Raw genomic sequence first — 17,990 nt, 5'->3', positions numbered from 1 at the left:
TTGTTCGTTCAGATAATATTCGCTACGAAAATTGTTCAGACAGATGCAAAGATAAGGAGAAAGAGCCAACTAAATTTTGAAACACATTATGTAGCTTCGATTCAACACTGTGTTAAGTTAGGAATTTTTATGAAAAAAGTTAAGACAGTTTTGCGTAGACCACTCCATAAGTTTTCTCTAATATCACTCGAATAACACCATCTGTCATCGCTGCATTAGCAAGAGATAATCTCATATCACTAATGGATCAAACTGCAATATTGCTCATTTTCTATTAGTTTAACTGAATGATTACAAGAAGCTTTATTGCCATATGGTGTTCATAAATTTTTATCTTGTTGTAAAGTGCATCTCTATTATAAATAATTTAGCACAATACAAAAGTTTCTTGTTAACAACAATATGCTTTATTTTGAATTGATATTTGTTGTGATTATTTTTTTTGGGGGGGGGGGGGGTCTATGGTTAAACTTGTTGTACCTTAATTGGTGCTATGATTCCTAATGATATTAATTAAACACATTTGCTATTTTTGTGTGTGTGTGTGCTACAGTACTGGTCACGCGAAACCCGCAAAAGTCGCGTTATGCCGCGAGTGTAGTCTATGTCGCGACGGGACACTACGCGGTAAAACATTTCCGCGTGCAAGTTCGCCGAATTACACGGCGGTTCACGAAAAATCGCCGCGATTTATCGCCGTAATTTACGCGAATCTTCAATTAGAAAGTACTACTTGGTCATTCCCGTGGTCTTTAATTTCTAAAACTTTAAAAAAAATCTTGTAAATGTCATGTATATTTATAAATATTTAGCATTTGAACATGTACAGCGTATACATTTTGTATACTAAAACAAAGCAATCAGGTGCTGGTGAAAATTAGTTAACAACAAAACGAGAGGTAATTGGTACTACATCAAAGAACGCACGATAACAAATTGTCCAATTGTTATTTTGATAATAATACAAATGTAATTAAAATCCATTGTTTACTTTCGCACATATTCTATTTTTAGAACAATGCAAAGCCACATTAAGCACCGATTCACAGGTGTAAATAATTATTACGTCTATTACGCTAATTATGATTGTTGAAAATTGTAAAAGTTTTATCACTTAAATTGAGACATTCTTTACCTTCAATTTCACGAGTAAAAAATGCCAGGTGCATGAGATGAGTAGGTGATGAGTAGCAAGATGCAAGTTGATTGGTCGACAATAAAATAATTTACTTACAAAACTCCGCTAATTCAATTCCATAACATCACAATTTTAAATTTATCAATCATACTCGTGTTTTCATTTGTCTTGGATTAGCTGCATCTTAAATTCTTTATAGTTTTTGATATATGTGCTGGACCATCGTCGGATACCCACGGTCGAACCATTAACATTTATCTACCGTGGGATTTTTTGCTGATATTCAGTCGATTAGGGGTGTGTCAAAGGCAGCTATTTCATTGGCTGCCTCACGATTACATGAGGCGATTAAAACCAATCAAAACGCTCGTTCTGTACGACGTTCGGTATTACAAACAATATTGCGACAACCATAGACGACGTGAAAAGTTCAACATCGAAAAATTAAACGATTTCAGCAAGAAAGTATAGATAATTTACTTTTACAGCGTGATGTTTTCCTTTCTGATTGATATCTGCTTGCAGAAGAACTGATTTGGCGATAGTTTTTGACATTGATTTTAGCAAAACACGTGCAACAGTATTTAACCGTGGGCGCTGCCATTTTGTTTCTTATTGTTTTTACCTCCGCTGCTGAAGAATATAGATTTGTTCAACGCGATGTCATTGGTAGATATTTTACGCACCTGTTGCTGTATATCGACGCAAATCGATTCATTTTACCCACGGTTGATTGCATGTTATGTGACATGTTTATCAATCGTGGGTATCCGACGATGGTGCTGGACTTACTTCGCATAAATTGTGCATTGGTTTAAGAACATTGCTATTGTGTATCAGTAATGGCGTTGAGAAAATTAACCAGGCCGGATACGTTGTTTTACATGGTTAAATATAACGTCGACAGCAAGTTACAAGTGAGAAACAGGAACTTTTTGAAGACATCCGAGGAAGTAAGTTAATGGTTATTTGTAAGTTTGTAAACAATCGATGAATTATGTTTCACACACGTTTGGCCAAGACAAAAAGGCTGTGTAATTTAATTTGAAAACGAAATACAGAATTATGAAAAAATAAAACATCTGTAGAATTCTGTAACATGTCCATAACATACCGTAAGCATTTGAGTATGACCATCAAGTCTGCAAGCACATTTTAAATATATGTACGTAAACTTCACGAACAGAATATCAAAACGTGGGTATTTTTCTTATGAACATGGCACATGCAAAAAGTAGTGCCCTTCTGCCTATTTTATATTTCCAGTATGTTTTTATGTTGTTTAGGTGTGTTTAACGGGCATTTTGTCTTAGAAATCTTTCGGACAGGTCATTATGAAATAAATAGTTTACTAATAGTTAATAAAGGAAAAACGGCAATATAATTTATAGGTAACGTCAGAAAATACTTAAAGTCAGAAAATCACGTGCATATCCATATCGGTACCATCTTTGCGAAGTCTGCTCAAATGGTACCCTCTTTGAACATGCATAGGTCATTCTCTGCTAAAAAGAAACCAGCGATGGATTACAATCCAGTAAAATTTCATTGTACTAAGGGAAGGAGGTATGACATGTAAAAAAGATGTATATCACGGAACACTATAATGTTTTATTTATGTGCTGATTGTGTCATGTGCCCGTTTTTCATGTACTGCAACTTCACAATAAGCTGCAAAAAATCAACATGTCTTGCATCGCCCATCACATCGACATATTTTTCGGTCTGAAATGAACATATTCATATTCACAAGCCACAGGTTCATTTCAGCCCGAAAAATATGTCGAGGTGATGGGCGAGGCAAGACATGTCGATTTTTTGTAGCTTCTTGTGAAGGAAGTTGCAGTACATGAAAATCGGCCACATGGCAAATCAGCACATAAATAAAACATTCTAGTGTTCCGTGATATACATCTTTTCTACGTGTCATACCTCCTTTCCTTATAACAGTGAAATTTTACAGGATTGTTATACATCGCTGGTTTGCTTTAAGCAGAGAATGACCTGTGCATGTTCAAAGAGGGTACCGTTTGAGCAGATTTCGCAGAGGGTACCGATATGGATATGCACCTTGAAAATGCTTAAAGTAAACGGCAAAAACATAATATTAAAATGTGGGTATTTTTTTTTATGAACATGGCACGTGCAAAAATTAGCGCCCCAGTGCCTATTTTATATTTCCAGTATGTTTTTATATTATGTACGATGTTTATGTCTGAAGACAGAGGCATTCTGTTTTATACCCATTTCTACGGTCAAATGTTTAATTTTATGTTTGATAAAGGAATGTTTATGTGTATTAAGAACCCAAACTTACTTGGTTAAAAATGAAGTCTTGTTTATTATTTAAAATAAAAGTTATAGCGAAAAAAACACCATATTTTGTTCGGTAATATGTAGGATCCCAATAATGGACATAATCACACACTTATATTACTATGTTGAATTGACCTTTGATTGGGATACTTTAATTAATGTTTAGATTTTTATTGTCATTTTGTAAAATTTGAATGTTTAAGCTTGATGAAATCTAAATTTATAGGTGTTTTTATTCCGTATGCACAGTTCTTATAAATTTCATGTTCAAGAAAAAATATAATCGTTTAAATTTTCTCCCAGATTTTTTTTCTTGAATGGAAGCCCACTTTGACTGACGTCACGTCAATTTTGTTGTAATAACTCGAAAATAAAAGTTTATTAATAATTAGTCTATTTTAGTGTCCAACTTCCGTCATTGTCATCCAACGTAAACACTGTTAGTTCATAGTTGACTTTTATTTTTTATAATGCTTCTTAGAAAAATTATGCACATGAGCTTTCGTGGACGGCTTTTGAATATGAATTAATAAAAAATGACCTACATTAATTTTGCATTTATTGATAAAGGATATATATGGGCAGGCCACTCTATCCAATTAATATTATTTTCCCGATAAAATGAGCGAGCCAATTTAGATGTGTGTTTCGGATCATTGTCCTGTTGGAATCTATGTCCGTCTGGGTATAACTCATTAACATAAACTTTATTTACATCTCGAACAAGTTGCGCATATCGTGGCTTACTACACACAAAACCAGCTTCATTTATTGCTCGCCTCACAGTGCGGCTAGACATACGTGATCCACCATTAATCAAAGCACTTTGAACGTCTCTGCTTGAAATATTTGGGTCATTCGTAAGGGTTTCTCGTATAACTTCGATATCTCGATCGGTGACCAATTTCTGGGAATTTATTGGGCGGTTGTCATTGTTTAATTGAACAAAATACCCTCTGTTGTATGCGTCAATCCAATATTTGACAGTATGGCGCGAAACAATATAACCATCATTGGCACATGTTCTTATTATCCTTTTCTGAGTGTTCCCTGCTCTATACAAGTCCACAATTTTTAACCGAAGAGTCATGTCCGTTCTCCCTATTCTAGACATTATGTAGAAGTGTGTATGAGAATGCTTATTTGAACTGTTTGAAATATATTTAATGAGTGAATCGTTATAGTGATACATGTATTTATATAGCAACATCGGCATGACTTCGGAAGTTGTGTGTTAATTCGGATAGATTTGGTATATGGACTGACATGTGTCAAATGTTACTGATGTCACACCTGACAAATTGTGTATTTCACTAAAAGTATTTCATAAAATGTCATGTGCATATTATCAACTACGGATACGTTAATTCTGTTCTGTCTTAAACTGGCATGTTGTGTATTCAATGCCAAAGAAAGTTGTTTTTATGAATTTTATCTTGCAATTATTTCAATTTTGGCTAAGTATATACAAAAGTTTTAAATATAGTGAAGTGTTGGAAATCATTATAGTATACTACTTTGTATATATGTACTTTTAAGCAATCTGAAGTACTTGGTCCCAAATGCATGAATTTTGTTAATTCCGACAATTTAAACACAATTACAGCATATTACCATTTAATCAGTGTTTCTGCCAGACTAGATGTTTTTGGGGTCATTCTTGAACCTCTGACGCGCTTTGTCTTTTCTAATGCGTCATTCTTGAAATTACTGCGTCAAAAACGTCACACTTTAATAAATAATAAATCTAATTATACGTAACTGATGATCAAACAACGTTGATAAAATAAACATTTCAAACAAATGGTCGAAAATAATTTGAATAACAAGTATATTAGCCAGGTAGATAGAAAAATAATATCAAAATAACTTTTTTTTATTCAGAACAGAACAAAGGTGATAAGGACGGTACCCAACTTAAACCAAGAAAGCCCCGATGGTGAAATTCCTCAAACGCCAGTAACACCGAGAATAAACTTCGAGGAAGAAGAATCCATGACAGGACTCACCCCTCTGATGGCAATGTCAACGCCAACAATTTTTCGGCCAGCCAGACCGTGTCCTAATACACTATCGTCTATGATGGACGTCTTGAAATCAATACAGGGTGCCGTTGACAGACAATGCAGCAGCGAGCAGTTGGGCAACGAACGCTACAACGAAATTATGACCAGAATAAACAGCATTGAAGCCAAAGTCGACTCGCTCATTGTTCAAAAGACGCAGCAGATGGCCGCAGTACATGTACCTACTCAAGATGTAGAACCGCCTGTGAGCTGTATATCAGATGAACTGACGAGACAACTTCAGAGGGAAGCAAGCTCTCCAGGACATTTTGCGGCCCTCCTACTGCCGCATATCCTTCCAGAGTTGTTTGGTCCGACCAACAAACGGTATTTGTTTAATTGGAACGGAACGGGGGGGAAACAGGAGATATCCCCGCAGAAGAAAGAGATGCTTAGGAGAATTGTTAACTTTTACTTTCCAGAGTCTAGGAACCAGGCCCTGTGGAATGCTGTAGTGCTGAGAATAAACAAGAGGTTGAGGAGGGTTGCTAAGAGCAAGGGCAAGGAAAACAGGGCAGTGCCGCAAGGGGAGCTGTAAAGTGTATGTCACCAATGAACAGTGACCATTTGTGTAGTGACTATATGTGTGCTATTTCTGTATAAATGTTTATATGTCATTTTATCATTAATAAAGTTAGATTGATCGCTCTATTTAGCATGTAATTTAAATGAAAAATCTTCTTTTATTATAGGTATGCAGTATATATGTGTATTACAGTGTACATCTTTGTGTGTATGTTTGAATGTTTCTTAGTTGTTTTTTTTTCACCAGTTAAGTTCAATTGACGAATGTAATTAACAAAAAATCTTTTATTATATGTGTGTAGAATACATGTGTATATATGTTGAATGTATTATTATCCATTAATAAAGTTAAATTGATTGCTGTTTTTATGCATATAAAAAAGAAAATCTTCTTTTTTTAACGCTGTGCAGTTATGTTAAATATTGTTTATTTTTCCTCGTTAATTAAGTGATTTGCTAGTTACATTTATAGTGCTTATTTATGCATGTAAATAAAAGATAAAATCTTCTTCCTTCCTTTTTCTTCATGTTTATGTTTCATGTAAGGATCCCTAGTTTCTCATAGCTTCCAACAAAATTTATAACGAAGAGGTTGTTTTGGTAGTTTAGCGCGGAGGAAGGTAGTCTAGTACTGGTGTAACTCCAGGAACGATGGTTAGGAAACTACCCGCCTATATATGACTGAAATACTGTTGGAAAAAGGCATAAAATACTGTAACCCAATTTATATTCGCGAATACAAATTTTCGCGTTTTGCCGAGGTCGGACATATTCGCGAATATTAATTTCCGCGTTTTCTTGATTTCCGAAAAAAAAATATTCGCGGATTGGAAAGTCCGATGGGGCAGTAAAATCCATTAGCCGACTATTAATCTTCAATAATTGAGGTCATTATTGGTGTCTTAAATGGGATTAACAATACGCTAGCCTTATATTGTATTGGTAAGTGAATTGTGATCACAATTCAGCAAAACATTTTTTCTATATTGTACATGTACATGTTCGTCTTCATTTTTATCTAGAAAAGTCTTTAAGAAATTCAATTTAAGCGTTTCATAAAAAAATACCTTCTTCAATCAGGGATCGAACCCACGCCGAGAAAATTATGTTATATGAGTCCGCAATCTAACCAGTTGAGCTATACAGGCTGTTAAGTTTGACGGGTAAAAATCGATACTGGTATGAAACCATCTTGTATTTCACTGTTTGTAATTATGTACACCCAATACCCTTTTGTGATGCTCGATAGGTCTATACCACCTTTGTCTTAACAATTCACTCAAACAATTATTTTATAGGATCCAAAAAACAATAGCCTTTTGTGATGCTCGACAGTTTTCCCACTTTTGTCAAACGATTTATTCAAACATTTTTTAAAATAAGTGCGAGTACTTTGTATGCATATACTTAGTATAGAAGTGTAAATATGAAGAAACTTAAAACTGACACATGCTCCGTATAGTACCCTATACGGAACGTGATTGACAATAGGCCTACTAGTATTTCATAAACTGTATTAAAATGTGGATGTTTATTTTGATTGCTATATTGACATAGAGTTCTTTTGATATTTATAAAATAGTAGTAGTTTACTTAGTTTGTGTTTTTATTGCTTTATGGCAATATTCATAACAATTCATTACTTCCTAACAGGTGCCCGTAAAATTCGAATATATCCGGTCAAGTAGCTTTGCATAACCACGTCTAAAATAAAAATTTCTCTCCAATTTATTCGCGAAATCGTGCGGACTTATTCGCGCAAACAAATATTCGCGCTTCGTGGCCATCCGCGAATAAAGCGAATATTAATTGGTCGCGAATATTCGTTGGGTTACAGTAAAACAAACAAACAAAAGGTTTAATCAAACAATCCGTGAACTGTTATATCCACATTTATTCATTTATTTATAAATATCAAATATAAAAATAACCAATAATAGTCAGGGCAGTTCCCCAGAATAGAATTAATCAAAAATTCAACTTTGTAGTCATCCTCGTTGAGGTTCGCTTCCTGTTAGTCATCATCACATTGTCTGTTCTTTGTAGCAACACACAGCTCTGCAAATAAGCCAAACAAGGTTATTTAAACTTTGATAAAGGGATATTAAATACTCGTTGAATGAAAACATATAAAATTAATTATTACGAATCTATTTGTCGCCTATTTGTAAATAAAGTCGCGTGAAATACGTGACATAATCCATGTCCATAAAGCATTCATTCAAAAGTACTGTTGTTTTCAGAACGATATATGAAGGTTGAAATGACAGATTAACATAGCAAATAAAACTTATAATACTCCAAGCAAAATAACATAGTACATCATTATTTCTTTGTGTTTTGAATTGCTTGTCCTCGCCTGCATGAAAATAAAATTCACAAGCAGCAAACCAGTTATGGAAGGGTAAACGGTGTCTGTCCATTGTCAGTCTGAAAAAGAAGAACGATTACAAATTTCAAAATTTAAAATCAAAATAAGTAAACAGACGAAACAGAGTTGAAACAGTTCCACTTTACAGCAGTCATTGGACTGAAGTCTTATGTAACATTTTCAGTATGGGGATACATTTAGAAATGAACCAGCTAATGTCGTATCAATTATGTATCTTTTTATGTAACTACATATCTTTTTACACGTATATTATATTTATATCTCTACTTTAAACTCAATATGTATCCCCGCCTAAAAAAATATTTTTACACGTGTACATGTACACTATTTACCTACTGATGGAGCCGCATACTTGTGCTGCGTCGCATTTATACATTGAGGTCATGATTCCGCCATTCAAGGAAAGTTTTTAACGGTGTTATTTGATTTCGCCGTGGTTATTTATATTTGCTGTTGGCATCAAAGATAAATAGAGAAAGGGCATTTTAGCAAATTACAAGATTTTCTTGATACAACTTCATGTAGATCTACTAATTAATTTTCGTACTTGTGCATGTATATCTGGCACAGAGTACAATTATAAATTATAAATAGGTCTACATTTATTATACAAATGAACATGTATTATTCCCCGCGAATCACGGCAAATGTTCACGGCAAAATCGCCGCGAGTGGAATTCGCGGCAATTGTCTCAAGTTGCCGCGAATTCGCTCGCGTTATAAAGCGTGAGAGTTCGCCGCGAATTGTGCGGGTTTCGCGTGTCCAGTACTGTATAATTCAGCTTGTTACACCTTAATTGGTGCTATGATTCCTAATGATATTAAACACATTTGCTATTTTTGTGTGTGTGTGCTATAATTCAGCTTGTTACATCTTAATTGGTGCTATGATTCTAATTGATCTACCACATATTTGCTGTGATTGTATTTGGTGATGTGTTTCAACTTGGTAAACCTTATTTGGGCTAGGATTCTACTTGACGTACCACACATTTTCGCTATGAATCAACTTAGTTAAACCTTATTGGTGCTATGATATTTCTTGATAATAAACCACACATGGACTATGATTTGTTTTGTTGCTATGATGTAGATTAAACCTGTTATACCTTATTGGTGCTTTGAATCTAATTGATGTACCACACATTTGTTACGATTTAATTCATAATTTGGTGCTATGATTAAATCTGTCATACCTAAAAGGTGCTTTGAGTCTAATTGATGTACCACACATTTGCTATGATTATGTTTGGTGCTATGATTAAACCTGTTATACCTTATTGGTGCTTTGAATCTTATTGAGGTACCACACATTTGCTATGATTGTAATGGTGCTATGATTCAAATTGTGATACCCTATTGAGTATTGCTGCATTGATATTTCTGTATATACGGTAACACATATTTTCTGTGATAGTATTTGAGGTTTTTGTGGTGTGTATGATTCATTTGTTGGGTAACAATGATAATGTTGTTGTTGTTGTTTTGTGAGTCTCATCTCTGGCCTTATCATGAACAACGTTTATTTCATAACTTGAGATAGTCTCCTGCTTTTACATGTTATCATGATAAAATGCTTACTCATTTTCTAGCTTCGATAGATTTAGTATTATTATGCCCCCATTTCGAAGAAAAGGGGGTATATTGCTTTGCACTTGTCGGTCCGTCGGTCCGTAGACCAAATGGTTTCCGAGTGATAACTAAAGAACCCTTAGGCCTAGGAACTTCAAACTTGGTATGGTGATTGGTCATGACCAGTAGATGACCCCTATTGATTTTGGGGTCAAGGGGTCAAAGGTCAAGGTCACATTGACCTTGTAAGCAAAAACGGTTTCCGATCAATAACTAAAGAACCTTTATGCCTAGGAACTTCAAACTTAGTATGGTGATTGGTCATGATCAGTAGATGACCCCTATTGATTTTGGGGTCAAGGGGTCAAAGGTCAAGGTCACCTTGACCTTGTAAGCAAAAACGGTTTCCGATCAATAACTAGAAAACTTTAAGGCCTAGGAACTTCAAACTTGGTATGGTGATTGGTTATGATCAGTAGATGACCCCTATTGATTTTGGGGTCAAGGGGTCAAAGGTCAAGGTCACATTGACTTTTTGGGTAAAAACGGTTTCTGGTCAATTACAAAAGAACCCTTAGGCCTAGGAACTTCAAACTTGGTATGGTGATTGTTCATGATCAGTAGATGACCCCTATTGATTTTAGGGTTAAGGGGTCAAAGGTCAAGGTCACATTGACCTTGTAGGTAAAAACGGTTTCCGATCAATAACTAAAGAACTTTAAGGCCTAGGAACTTCAAACTTGGTATGGTGATTGGTCATGATCAGTAGATGACCCCTATTGATTTTGGGGTCAAAGGTCAAGGTCACATTGACCTCTTAGGTAAAATGGTTTCTGATCAATAACAAAAGAACCCTTAGGCCTAGGAACTTCAAACTTGGTATGGTGATTGGTCATGACCAGCAGATGACCTATTGATTTGGGTCAAGGGGTCAAAGGTCAAGGTCACATTGACCTTGTAGGTAAAAACGGTTTCCGATTCAAATTAACTATAAACGCTTAGGCCTAGGAACTTCAAAATTTGTATGATGATTGGTCGTGACCAGCAGATGACCCCTATTGAGTTTTGGGTCAAGGGGTTCAAAGGTCAAGGTCACATTGACCTTGTAAGTAAAAACGGTTTCTGATCAATAACTTAAGAACGCTTAGGCCTAGGAACTTCAAACTTGGTATGGTGATTGGTCATGACCAGCAGATTACCCCTATTGAGTTTTGGGATCAAGGGGTCAAAGGTCAAGGTCACATTGACATTGTAAGTAAAAACGGTTTCTGATCAATAACTAAAGAACGCTTCGGCCTAGGAACTTCAAACTTGGTATGGTGATTGGTCATGACCAGCAGATGACCTATTGATTTTGGGGTCAAGGGGTCAAAGGTCAAGGTCACATTGACCTTGTAGGTAAAAACGGTTTCCGATCAATTAACTAAAAACGCTTAGGCCTAGGAACTTCAAACTTTGTATGATGATTGGTCATGACCAGCAGATGACCCCTATTGAGTTTTGGGTCAAGGGGTCAAAGGTTAAGGTCATGACCAGTAGATACTTGATAACCCTTATTAATTGTTTGATCACTGGGTCAGATGTCATGCATAATAACCTTATCACATGACTTATTGGCTGCTGATAGGGGGCATACATGTTTTACAAACATATCTTGTTAACTAAAGAATTGATAATGTATTTATGCTCTGAAAATATGATGCAAATATAAACAGATACAAAATGTATTGAATAATTATAGTTATATTTAAATAGACAATTAACAATTTTGATATGATAATAAATGATGTTAAATCTTGTTATTTTCAGATTGAGCCATTGACAGGGCCTAAAATGGGTGGTACCAAATTGACGATTCTTGGTAAAAATCTTGGCAAGTCTAAAGAGGACATTGAGGGCGGAATCAGTGTGGCGGAGGTGGCCTGTAATCCAATTATAGAAGAATATCAGCCTCCATATCAGTTAGTTTTCTTTTTATTTGACTGTTTGATTTTCTACGTTTGTAATGACTATTGAGGATTTTTTATTATTGTTTTGAGTATCTTTGAATTATCCTGAAAGGTTTATAAGAATATTTTAAGTTTCCATCAAGCACTTGGAATAAGTGAAACTTACAAGATTTTTTAGTTTATACAAATTTATGTTTGTTTGATTGTGTTTGAAGCTATAAGCATATTGAAACACCCTAGAATCCAGTACTGGAACCAACCAGTACTAAGCAATGAGTGCTAAGTTTCTTGCTCACAGACACAATGGCTTGCCCCTAATGGGGTTTGAACCATCACAACCAGCAATCAATATATTACTAGATCGACACGTTGAACACCACAGCCATGCGGCCTCTTGAAAAGAAAGAAGATTTTGTAAGATTTTCGCTTCAAATAAATTATATTTTGAATTCTTGAAGAATAAATTCACTGCATAATGTTTAACATAAAAAAACACATCATTTATTAAAAGAATATAAAGAAGTGAGTGATTTGACTTATATTTCATTAACAAAAACCAAGTTCATGATTGTATTTCATTATAAAGTAGGGTTTCATATTCGGTAATTTGTTGTTTTTTTTGGTGTGAAATTAAAAAGAAAAATATTTTGTTTCCGTGTTATAGAATTGTGTGTCAGACAGGACCGAAGGATAAATATGTGACAGGATTTGTGCGTGTAGTGATTGGAAATACATATGCTTCAACTGCCAAACAATCCTTCACCTATGTCGTAAGTCATTATACCCCCGCACAACAAAGTTGTAAGGGGGGTATACTGGAATCAGCTTGTCCGTCCGTCCGGCTGTCCGTCCGGCCGTCCGTCCGGCCGTCGGTTTTTTCATTTTGCTCTATAACTTAAGATTCCTTTGACCCACAGTCTTCATATTTGGCATGGTAGTTAGTCATGATTAGTAGATGACCCCTATTGATTTTGAGGTCACCAGGTCAAAGGTCAAGGTCACAGGGGCCTTGACTTTAAAAAGCTTGTCCGCCCAATAACTTAAGATTCCTTTGACCTACAGTCGTCATATTTGGCATGGAGGTTAGTCATGATTAGTAGATGATCCCTATTGATTTTGAGGTCACTAGGTCAAAGGTCAAGGTTACAGGGGCCTTGACTTCAAAAAGCTTGTCCGCCCAATAACTTAAGATTCCTTTGACCCACAGTCTTCATATTTGGCATGGAGGTAAGTCATGATTAGTACATGATCCCTATTGATTTTGAGGTCACCAGGTCAAAGGTCAAGGTCACAGGGGCCTTCACTTCAGAAAGCTTGACCGCCCAATAACTTAAGATTCCTTTGACCCACAGTCTTCATATTTGACATGAAGGCTAGTCATGATAAGTAGATGACCCCTATTGACTTTGAGATCACCAGGTCAAAGGTCAAGGTCACAGGGGCCTTGACAAAGCTTGTCCGCCCTATAACTTAAGATTCCTTTGACCCACAGTCTTCATATTTGGCATGGAGGTACGTCATGATTAGTAGATGACCCCTATTGATTTTGAGGTCACCAGGTCAAAGGTCAAGGTCACAGGGGCCTTGACTTCAAAAAGCTTGTCCGCCCAATAACTTAAGATTCCTTTGACCCACAGTCTTCATATTTGGCATGGAGGTTAGTCATGATTAGTAGATGACCCCTATTGATTTTGAGGTCAAAGGTCAAGGTCACAGGGACTTTGACTTTAAAAAGTTTGTCTGCCCAATAACTTTAGATTACTTTGACCCACAGTCTTCATATTTGGCATGGATGTTGATCATGATTAGTAGATGACCCTTTTGATTTTGAGGTCACTGGATCAAAGGTCAAGGTCATAGGGACTTTGACTTCAAAAAGTTTGTCCACTCCTTAAGATTCCTTTGACCCACAGTCTTCATATTTGGCATGGATGTTGATCATGACTATAAGGTGACCCCTATTGATTTTCAGGTCACTGGGTCAAAGGTCAAGGTCACAGGGACCTTGACAAAAAAAAAGCTTTTCTTCTCAATTGCTAAAGAATGTCCTGTCCGCAATTTATTGATTTTGACATTTGAAGCATGTAGAATACATAACTTAGCAATGCACTGGCATAACCTCAGATTTTGCAGGGAGGTTGTCCTTGAGCTCTAAATGGCCACTGTTGATTCTGACAAAGTGGTATGCGGGGGTATTCAAGCCATGATAGTGGCAGTTCTAGTTTGATTTTCACTGATAATTCAATAGGTCTATGGATTTTGGGATTATGATAAAGGCTAAGATAAGGTATAATTATTTTTTGAAGGTTTATATTGAATACATTTGATGCCATTTAGACAGCATAAATTATTGCTGAATTGCTTAGATGTAAAAATCGGTGTTTGAATAACTACTCTAGTTAACATGTATTAAGGTATATATCTGCTGGCTATAGTTTATAAAGTTTTAATTTAATTTGAAAAAGCATATTTCCATACCTGATAGGAATATGTTTGAATTTTGTCTCAAGAGTCAATATTGCATGCATGAAATCATTGTTAAATGGTAGATAATCCTACTTAAAATAGAAAATGATATTTTCCTTCAGAAGACTGATATAACACATGATATAAACTATATTTGATTGGATTATTTGTAGGATCCAGAATTGAACAGTATTTCGCCTACACGAGGACCAGTGTCAGGTGGTACTAGAGTGACTATCAATGGTAGATTCCTAAATGCAGGAACTTCGGTGACGGTTATGTTAGGGACAAACAAATGTCCAGTTAAACAGTAAGTTAATTATCCGTTAATCCTTAAACTGCTAAATTTTCCAGCTCCTATTTTTTGAGCTTTTAATTATCAATATAATATTGAGAATATCCAGGTGAAACAGAAAGTTGGTTAGTCAACTGTATAGAGCTTGGTCAGAATGTACAGATGTGCAGGCTGGCCTAGATCTATACTGGTGGCATAGGCTTATCAGTTTTGGGTCAAGGGTAAGGCTTAACATAAGGTTTATTATAAACGTTGGTATCTTTCTATACTTTTCTACATCTTGCACATCATTGTTAAATTTAATATAAGGCTTAAATTACATGTATATAATAAGATATATACAAGTTTTGCACTGAACTTTATAGTTTTGGAGTATTTTATTTACCTAAATGAAAAATGATTAACATCAAAGATGCATATAAAGACCATATCTGAGAGGGTTATGTAGTGGACTTGGTTTAAGGTGGCCTTATTTCAAAGATGAAAATACATGTTTAAAGACACATGACTAAGTATAGGAGAGATTTCACTATTTCTTCTTTAGTAATTAAAGTCTTTATTTAAGTTGTTTTGTGGTCCGCACATGATTTTTTTTTGTGTGAATAAAATCAGTTTACAATATTCATGATACAAAATATTAGATAACATATGACAAAGCTCTACCAACATTTAGATTGATATCAATTTTATTAATATAATATTCATAATTTTATTTTTATATTTCTTTTATTGTAGGAGACTTGAAAATCAAATTATTTGTGTAACATCAAAAGCCATACAGAATTCCACAGCCAAAATTTCCGCCAAATTTGATGACCAGGATGTTATTAGCCTGCTTGAGTTTGTATATATAGAAGATCCGGTTATATACTCGGTTGAGCCAATCCGAGCCATTGTGAGTGGTGGAATAAAAATCCTGGTCAACGGCACCAATTTAGAATACATACAGCAGGCTCACATGATATTTAGGAAAGAAGGAAGTCGAAGGAAGAGGAATGTACAGGAATACACCGGGGTTAGTTATTGATACTGTACAATTTATTGTAAACCTTTGTTACTGTTATGTCTACAGTATTTTAGTCGTCTCATTTTTAGCTCACCTGTCACAAAGTGACAGGGTGAGCTTTTGTGATCGCTTTTCGTCCGGCGTCCGTAAACTTTTACTTTAAATGACATCTCCTCATAAACCACTAAGCCAATTTCATCCAAACTTCACAGGAATGTTCCTTTGGTGGTCACCTTTGAAAATTGTTCAAAGAATTTAATTCCATGCAGAACTCTGGTTGCCATGGCAACCAAAAGAAAAAACTTAAAATATCTTCTTCTAAAAAACCCAAAGAGCTAGAGCTTAGATTTTTGGCATGAAACATCTTCTGGTGAGTGTCTACCAAGTTTGTTCAAATAAAAGCCCTTGGGTCAAAATTGGCCCCGCCCCAGGGGGTCATTGATTTTCCCTATATGCATATAGTAAAAACTTAAAAAATCTTCTTTTAAAGAACCCAAAGAGCTAGAGCTTAGATATTTAGCATGAAACATCTTCTAATGGGTGTCTACCAAGTTTGTTCAAATAAAAGCCCTAGGGTAAAAATTGGCCCTGCCCCAGGGGGTCATTGATTTTCCCTATATGCATATAGTAAAAACTTAAAAAATCTTCTGTTAAATAACCAAAAGAGCTAGAGCTAAGATATTTAGCATGAAACACTTTCTAATGGATGTCTACCAAGTTTGTTCAAATAAAAGCCCTGGGGTCAAAATTGGCCCCGCCCCAGGGGGTCATTGATTTTCTCTATATGCATATAGTTAAAACTTAAAAAATCTTCTTTTAAAGAACCAAAAGAGCTAGAGCTAAGATATTTAGAATGAAACATCTTCTAATGGATGTCTACTAAGTTTGTTCAAATAAAAGCCCTGGGGTCAAAATTGGCCCCGCCCCGGAGGTCATTCATTTTCCCTTTATGTGTAAAACTATAGCAAAAATTGAAAAATCTTCTTTGAAAAAACTCAAATATCAAGAGTTTAGATATTAACCCTTTCCCCCATGAGCATATTGTGAAAAATGGCCATTTTCACTGAAAAACCTCCTCTAACAAGTTCAAACTGCTATGAAACTATGAAAAATGCTTCAATACTAATCAAACTTGGCACAAATGTTGACTGGACCATTGCCTTTGTAACGACATGCTCAGTCTTAAATTTCCTGTTACATGGCAACGAGGGGACATCTCAAAATTGCCAAAAATCACTTTTTTGCCTCGATTTTTTTTCCATCAAAATTTATTTCAAGTGCTGCAACTTCTCAAGGGATTGAGATAGAGTCAAAGGCTTTTCAGCGTTGGTTACACGTTAATCTTATGATCAACCTGGGGTCATTTTAAGCCTCTCACAAGTCCAAAGTTTTCTTGGCGATGAGGGGGACTCCGCCCCCTTCAAACCCCCCAAACAGAAGGGGGCACATCCCCCTTCTGGCAACCCCCTGATGTATTATTTGGATGGGGGACGGCGCCGAAAAAATGGTCACTTTTTTTTACAACATTTCTCAAACGAAAAACAGTGTTTGGGGTCTAAATAGGACATTTTTTCACTGTTTGAGGCCTCAAAAAGGGGGGGGGGGGTCAAAAAGCCGTCGAAACACGCTTATATAAGGGAAAAGGTTAAGCATGAAGCATCTTCTAGTGAGTGTCTTCAAAGTTTGTTCAAATAGAAGCCCTGGAGTCAAAATTGGCCCCGCCCCGGGGGACATTGATTTTCCTTATACAAGTATAGCAAAAACTTAAAAATCTTCTTTTAAAAAACCCGAATAGCTAGAGTTTAGATATTAAGCATGAAACATTTTCTAGTAAGTGTCTACAAAGATTGTTCAAATAAAAGCCCTGGGGTCAAAACTGGCCCTGCCCCAGGTGTGTCATTGTTTTTAACTATATGTGTAAAGAAAAAACTTAAAATTTTTTTTTTTTAAAAATCAACGAGCTAGACCTTAGATGTTTAGCATGAAACATCTTCTAATGGTTGTCTACAAAGTTTGTTCAAATAAAAGCCCCGGGCTTTAAACTGGCCTTGCTCCGGGGGCCTATGTACAGGTGAGCGACTTCAGGGCCATCATGGCCCTCTTGTTTATCCTATTTATTAATTTTCAGACTTTCATGTGTTAGGATTGGTTCCTAAACCTGCGAAACCAACAATTCTTAAATAAGAGACATCTGTGGTTTACCTTAGCCATATATTACTGCTTGAAAGTTGCTTTATTAGTTTTTAAATTATTTGTAAACAGTAT

The 17,990-nt window shown here is 35.6% G+C and overlaps 1 protein-coding gene and 1 long non-coding RNA gene across 4 annotated transcripts in view; both read left to right on the top strand.

The window, feature by feature from the left end:
- Positions 1-17,990, top strand: part of LOC132736358 (plexin-A2-like) — a 106,746-nt gene that overhangs the window by 69,105 nt on the left and 19,651 nt on the right. For all 3 annotated transcript variants that reach the window (XM_060723474.1, XM_060723472.1, XM_060723473.1), the window contains exons 10-13: positions 11,819-11,970; positions 12,623-12,728; positions 14,598-14,734; positions 15,455-15,734. In XM_060723474.1, coding sequence (XP_060579457.1) covers positions 11,819-11,970; positions 12,623-12,728; positions 14,598-14,734; positions 15,455-15,734 — 675 coding nt within the window. The remainder of the gene's footprint in view (positions 1-11,818; positions 11,971-12,622; positions 12,729-14,597; positions 14,735-15,454; positions 15,735-17,990) is intronic.
- LOC132736360 (uncharacterized) lies at positions 12,736-13,855 on the top strand. The gene is made up of 2 exons (XR_009626568.1): positions 12,736-13,390; positions 13,668-13,855. It is a non-coding gene; the product is annotated as an uncharacterized LOC132736360 (long non-coding RNA).

The sequence above is a fragment of the Ruditapes philippinarum genome, unplaced genomic scaffold (genome assembly GCF_026571515.1).
Source record: "Ruditapes philippinarum isolate M1 unplaced genomic scaffold, ASM2657151v2 ctg1087_1_1_1_1, whole genome shotgun sequence".
Lineage (NCBI taxonomy): Eukaryota > Metazoa > Mollusca > Bivalvia > Venerida > Veneridae > Ruditapes > Ruditapes philippinarum.
The sequence above is the reverse complement of the archived record's forward strand: the minus strand, read 5'-3'. Positions and strand labels throughout refer to the sequence as shown.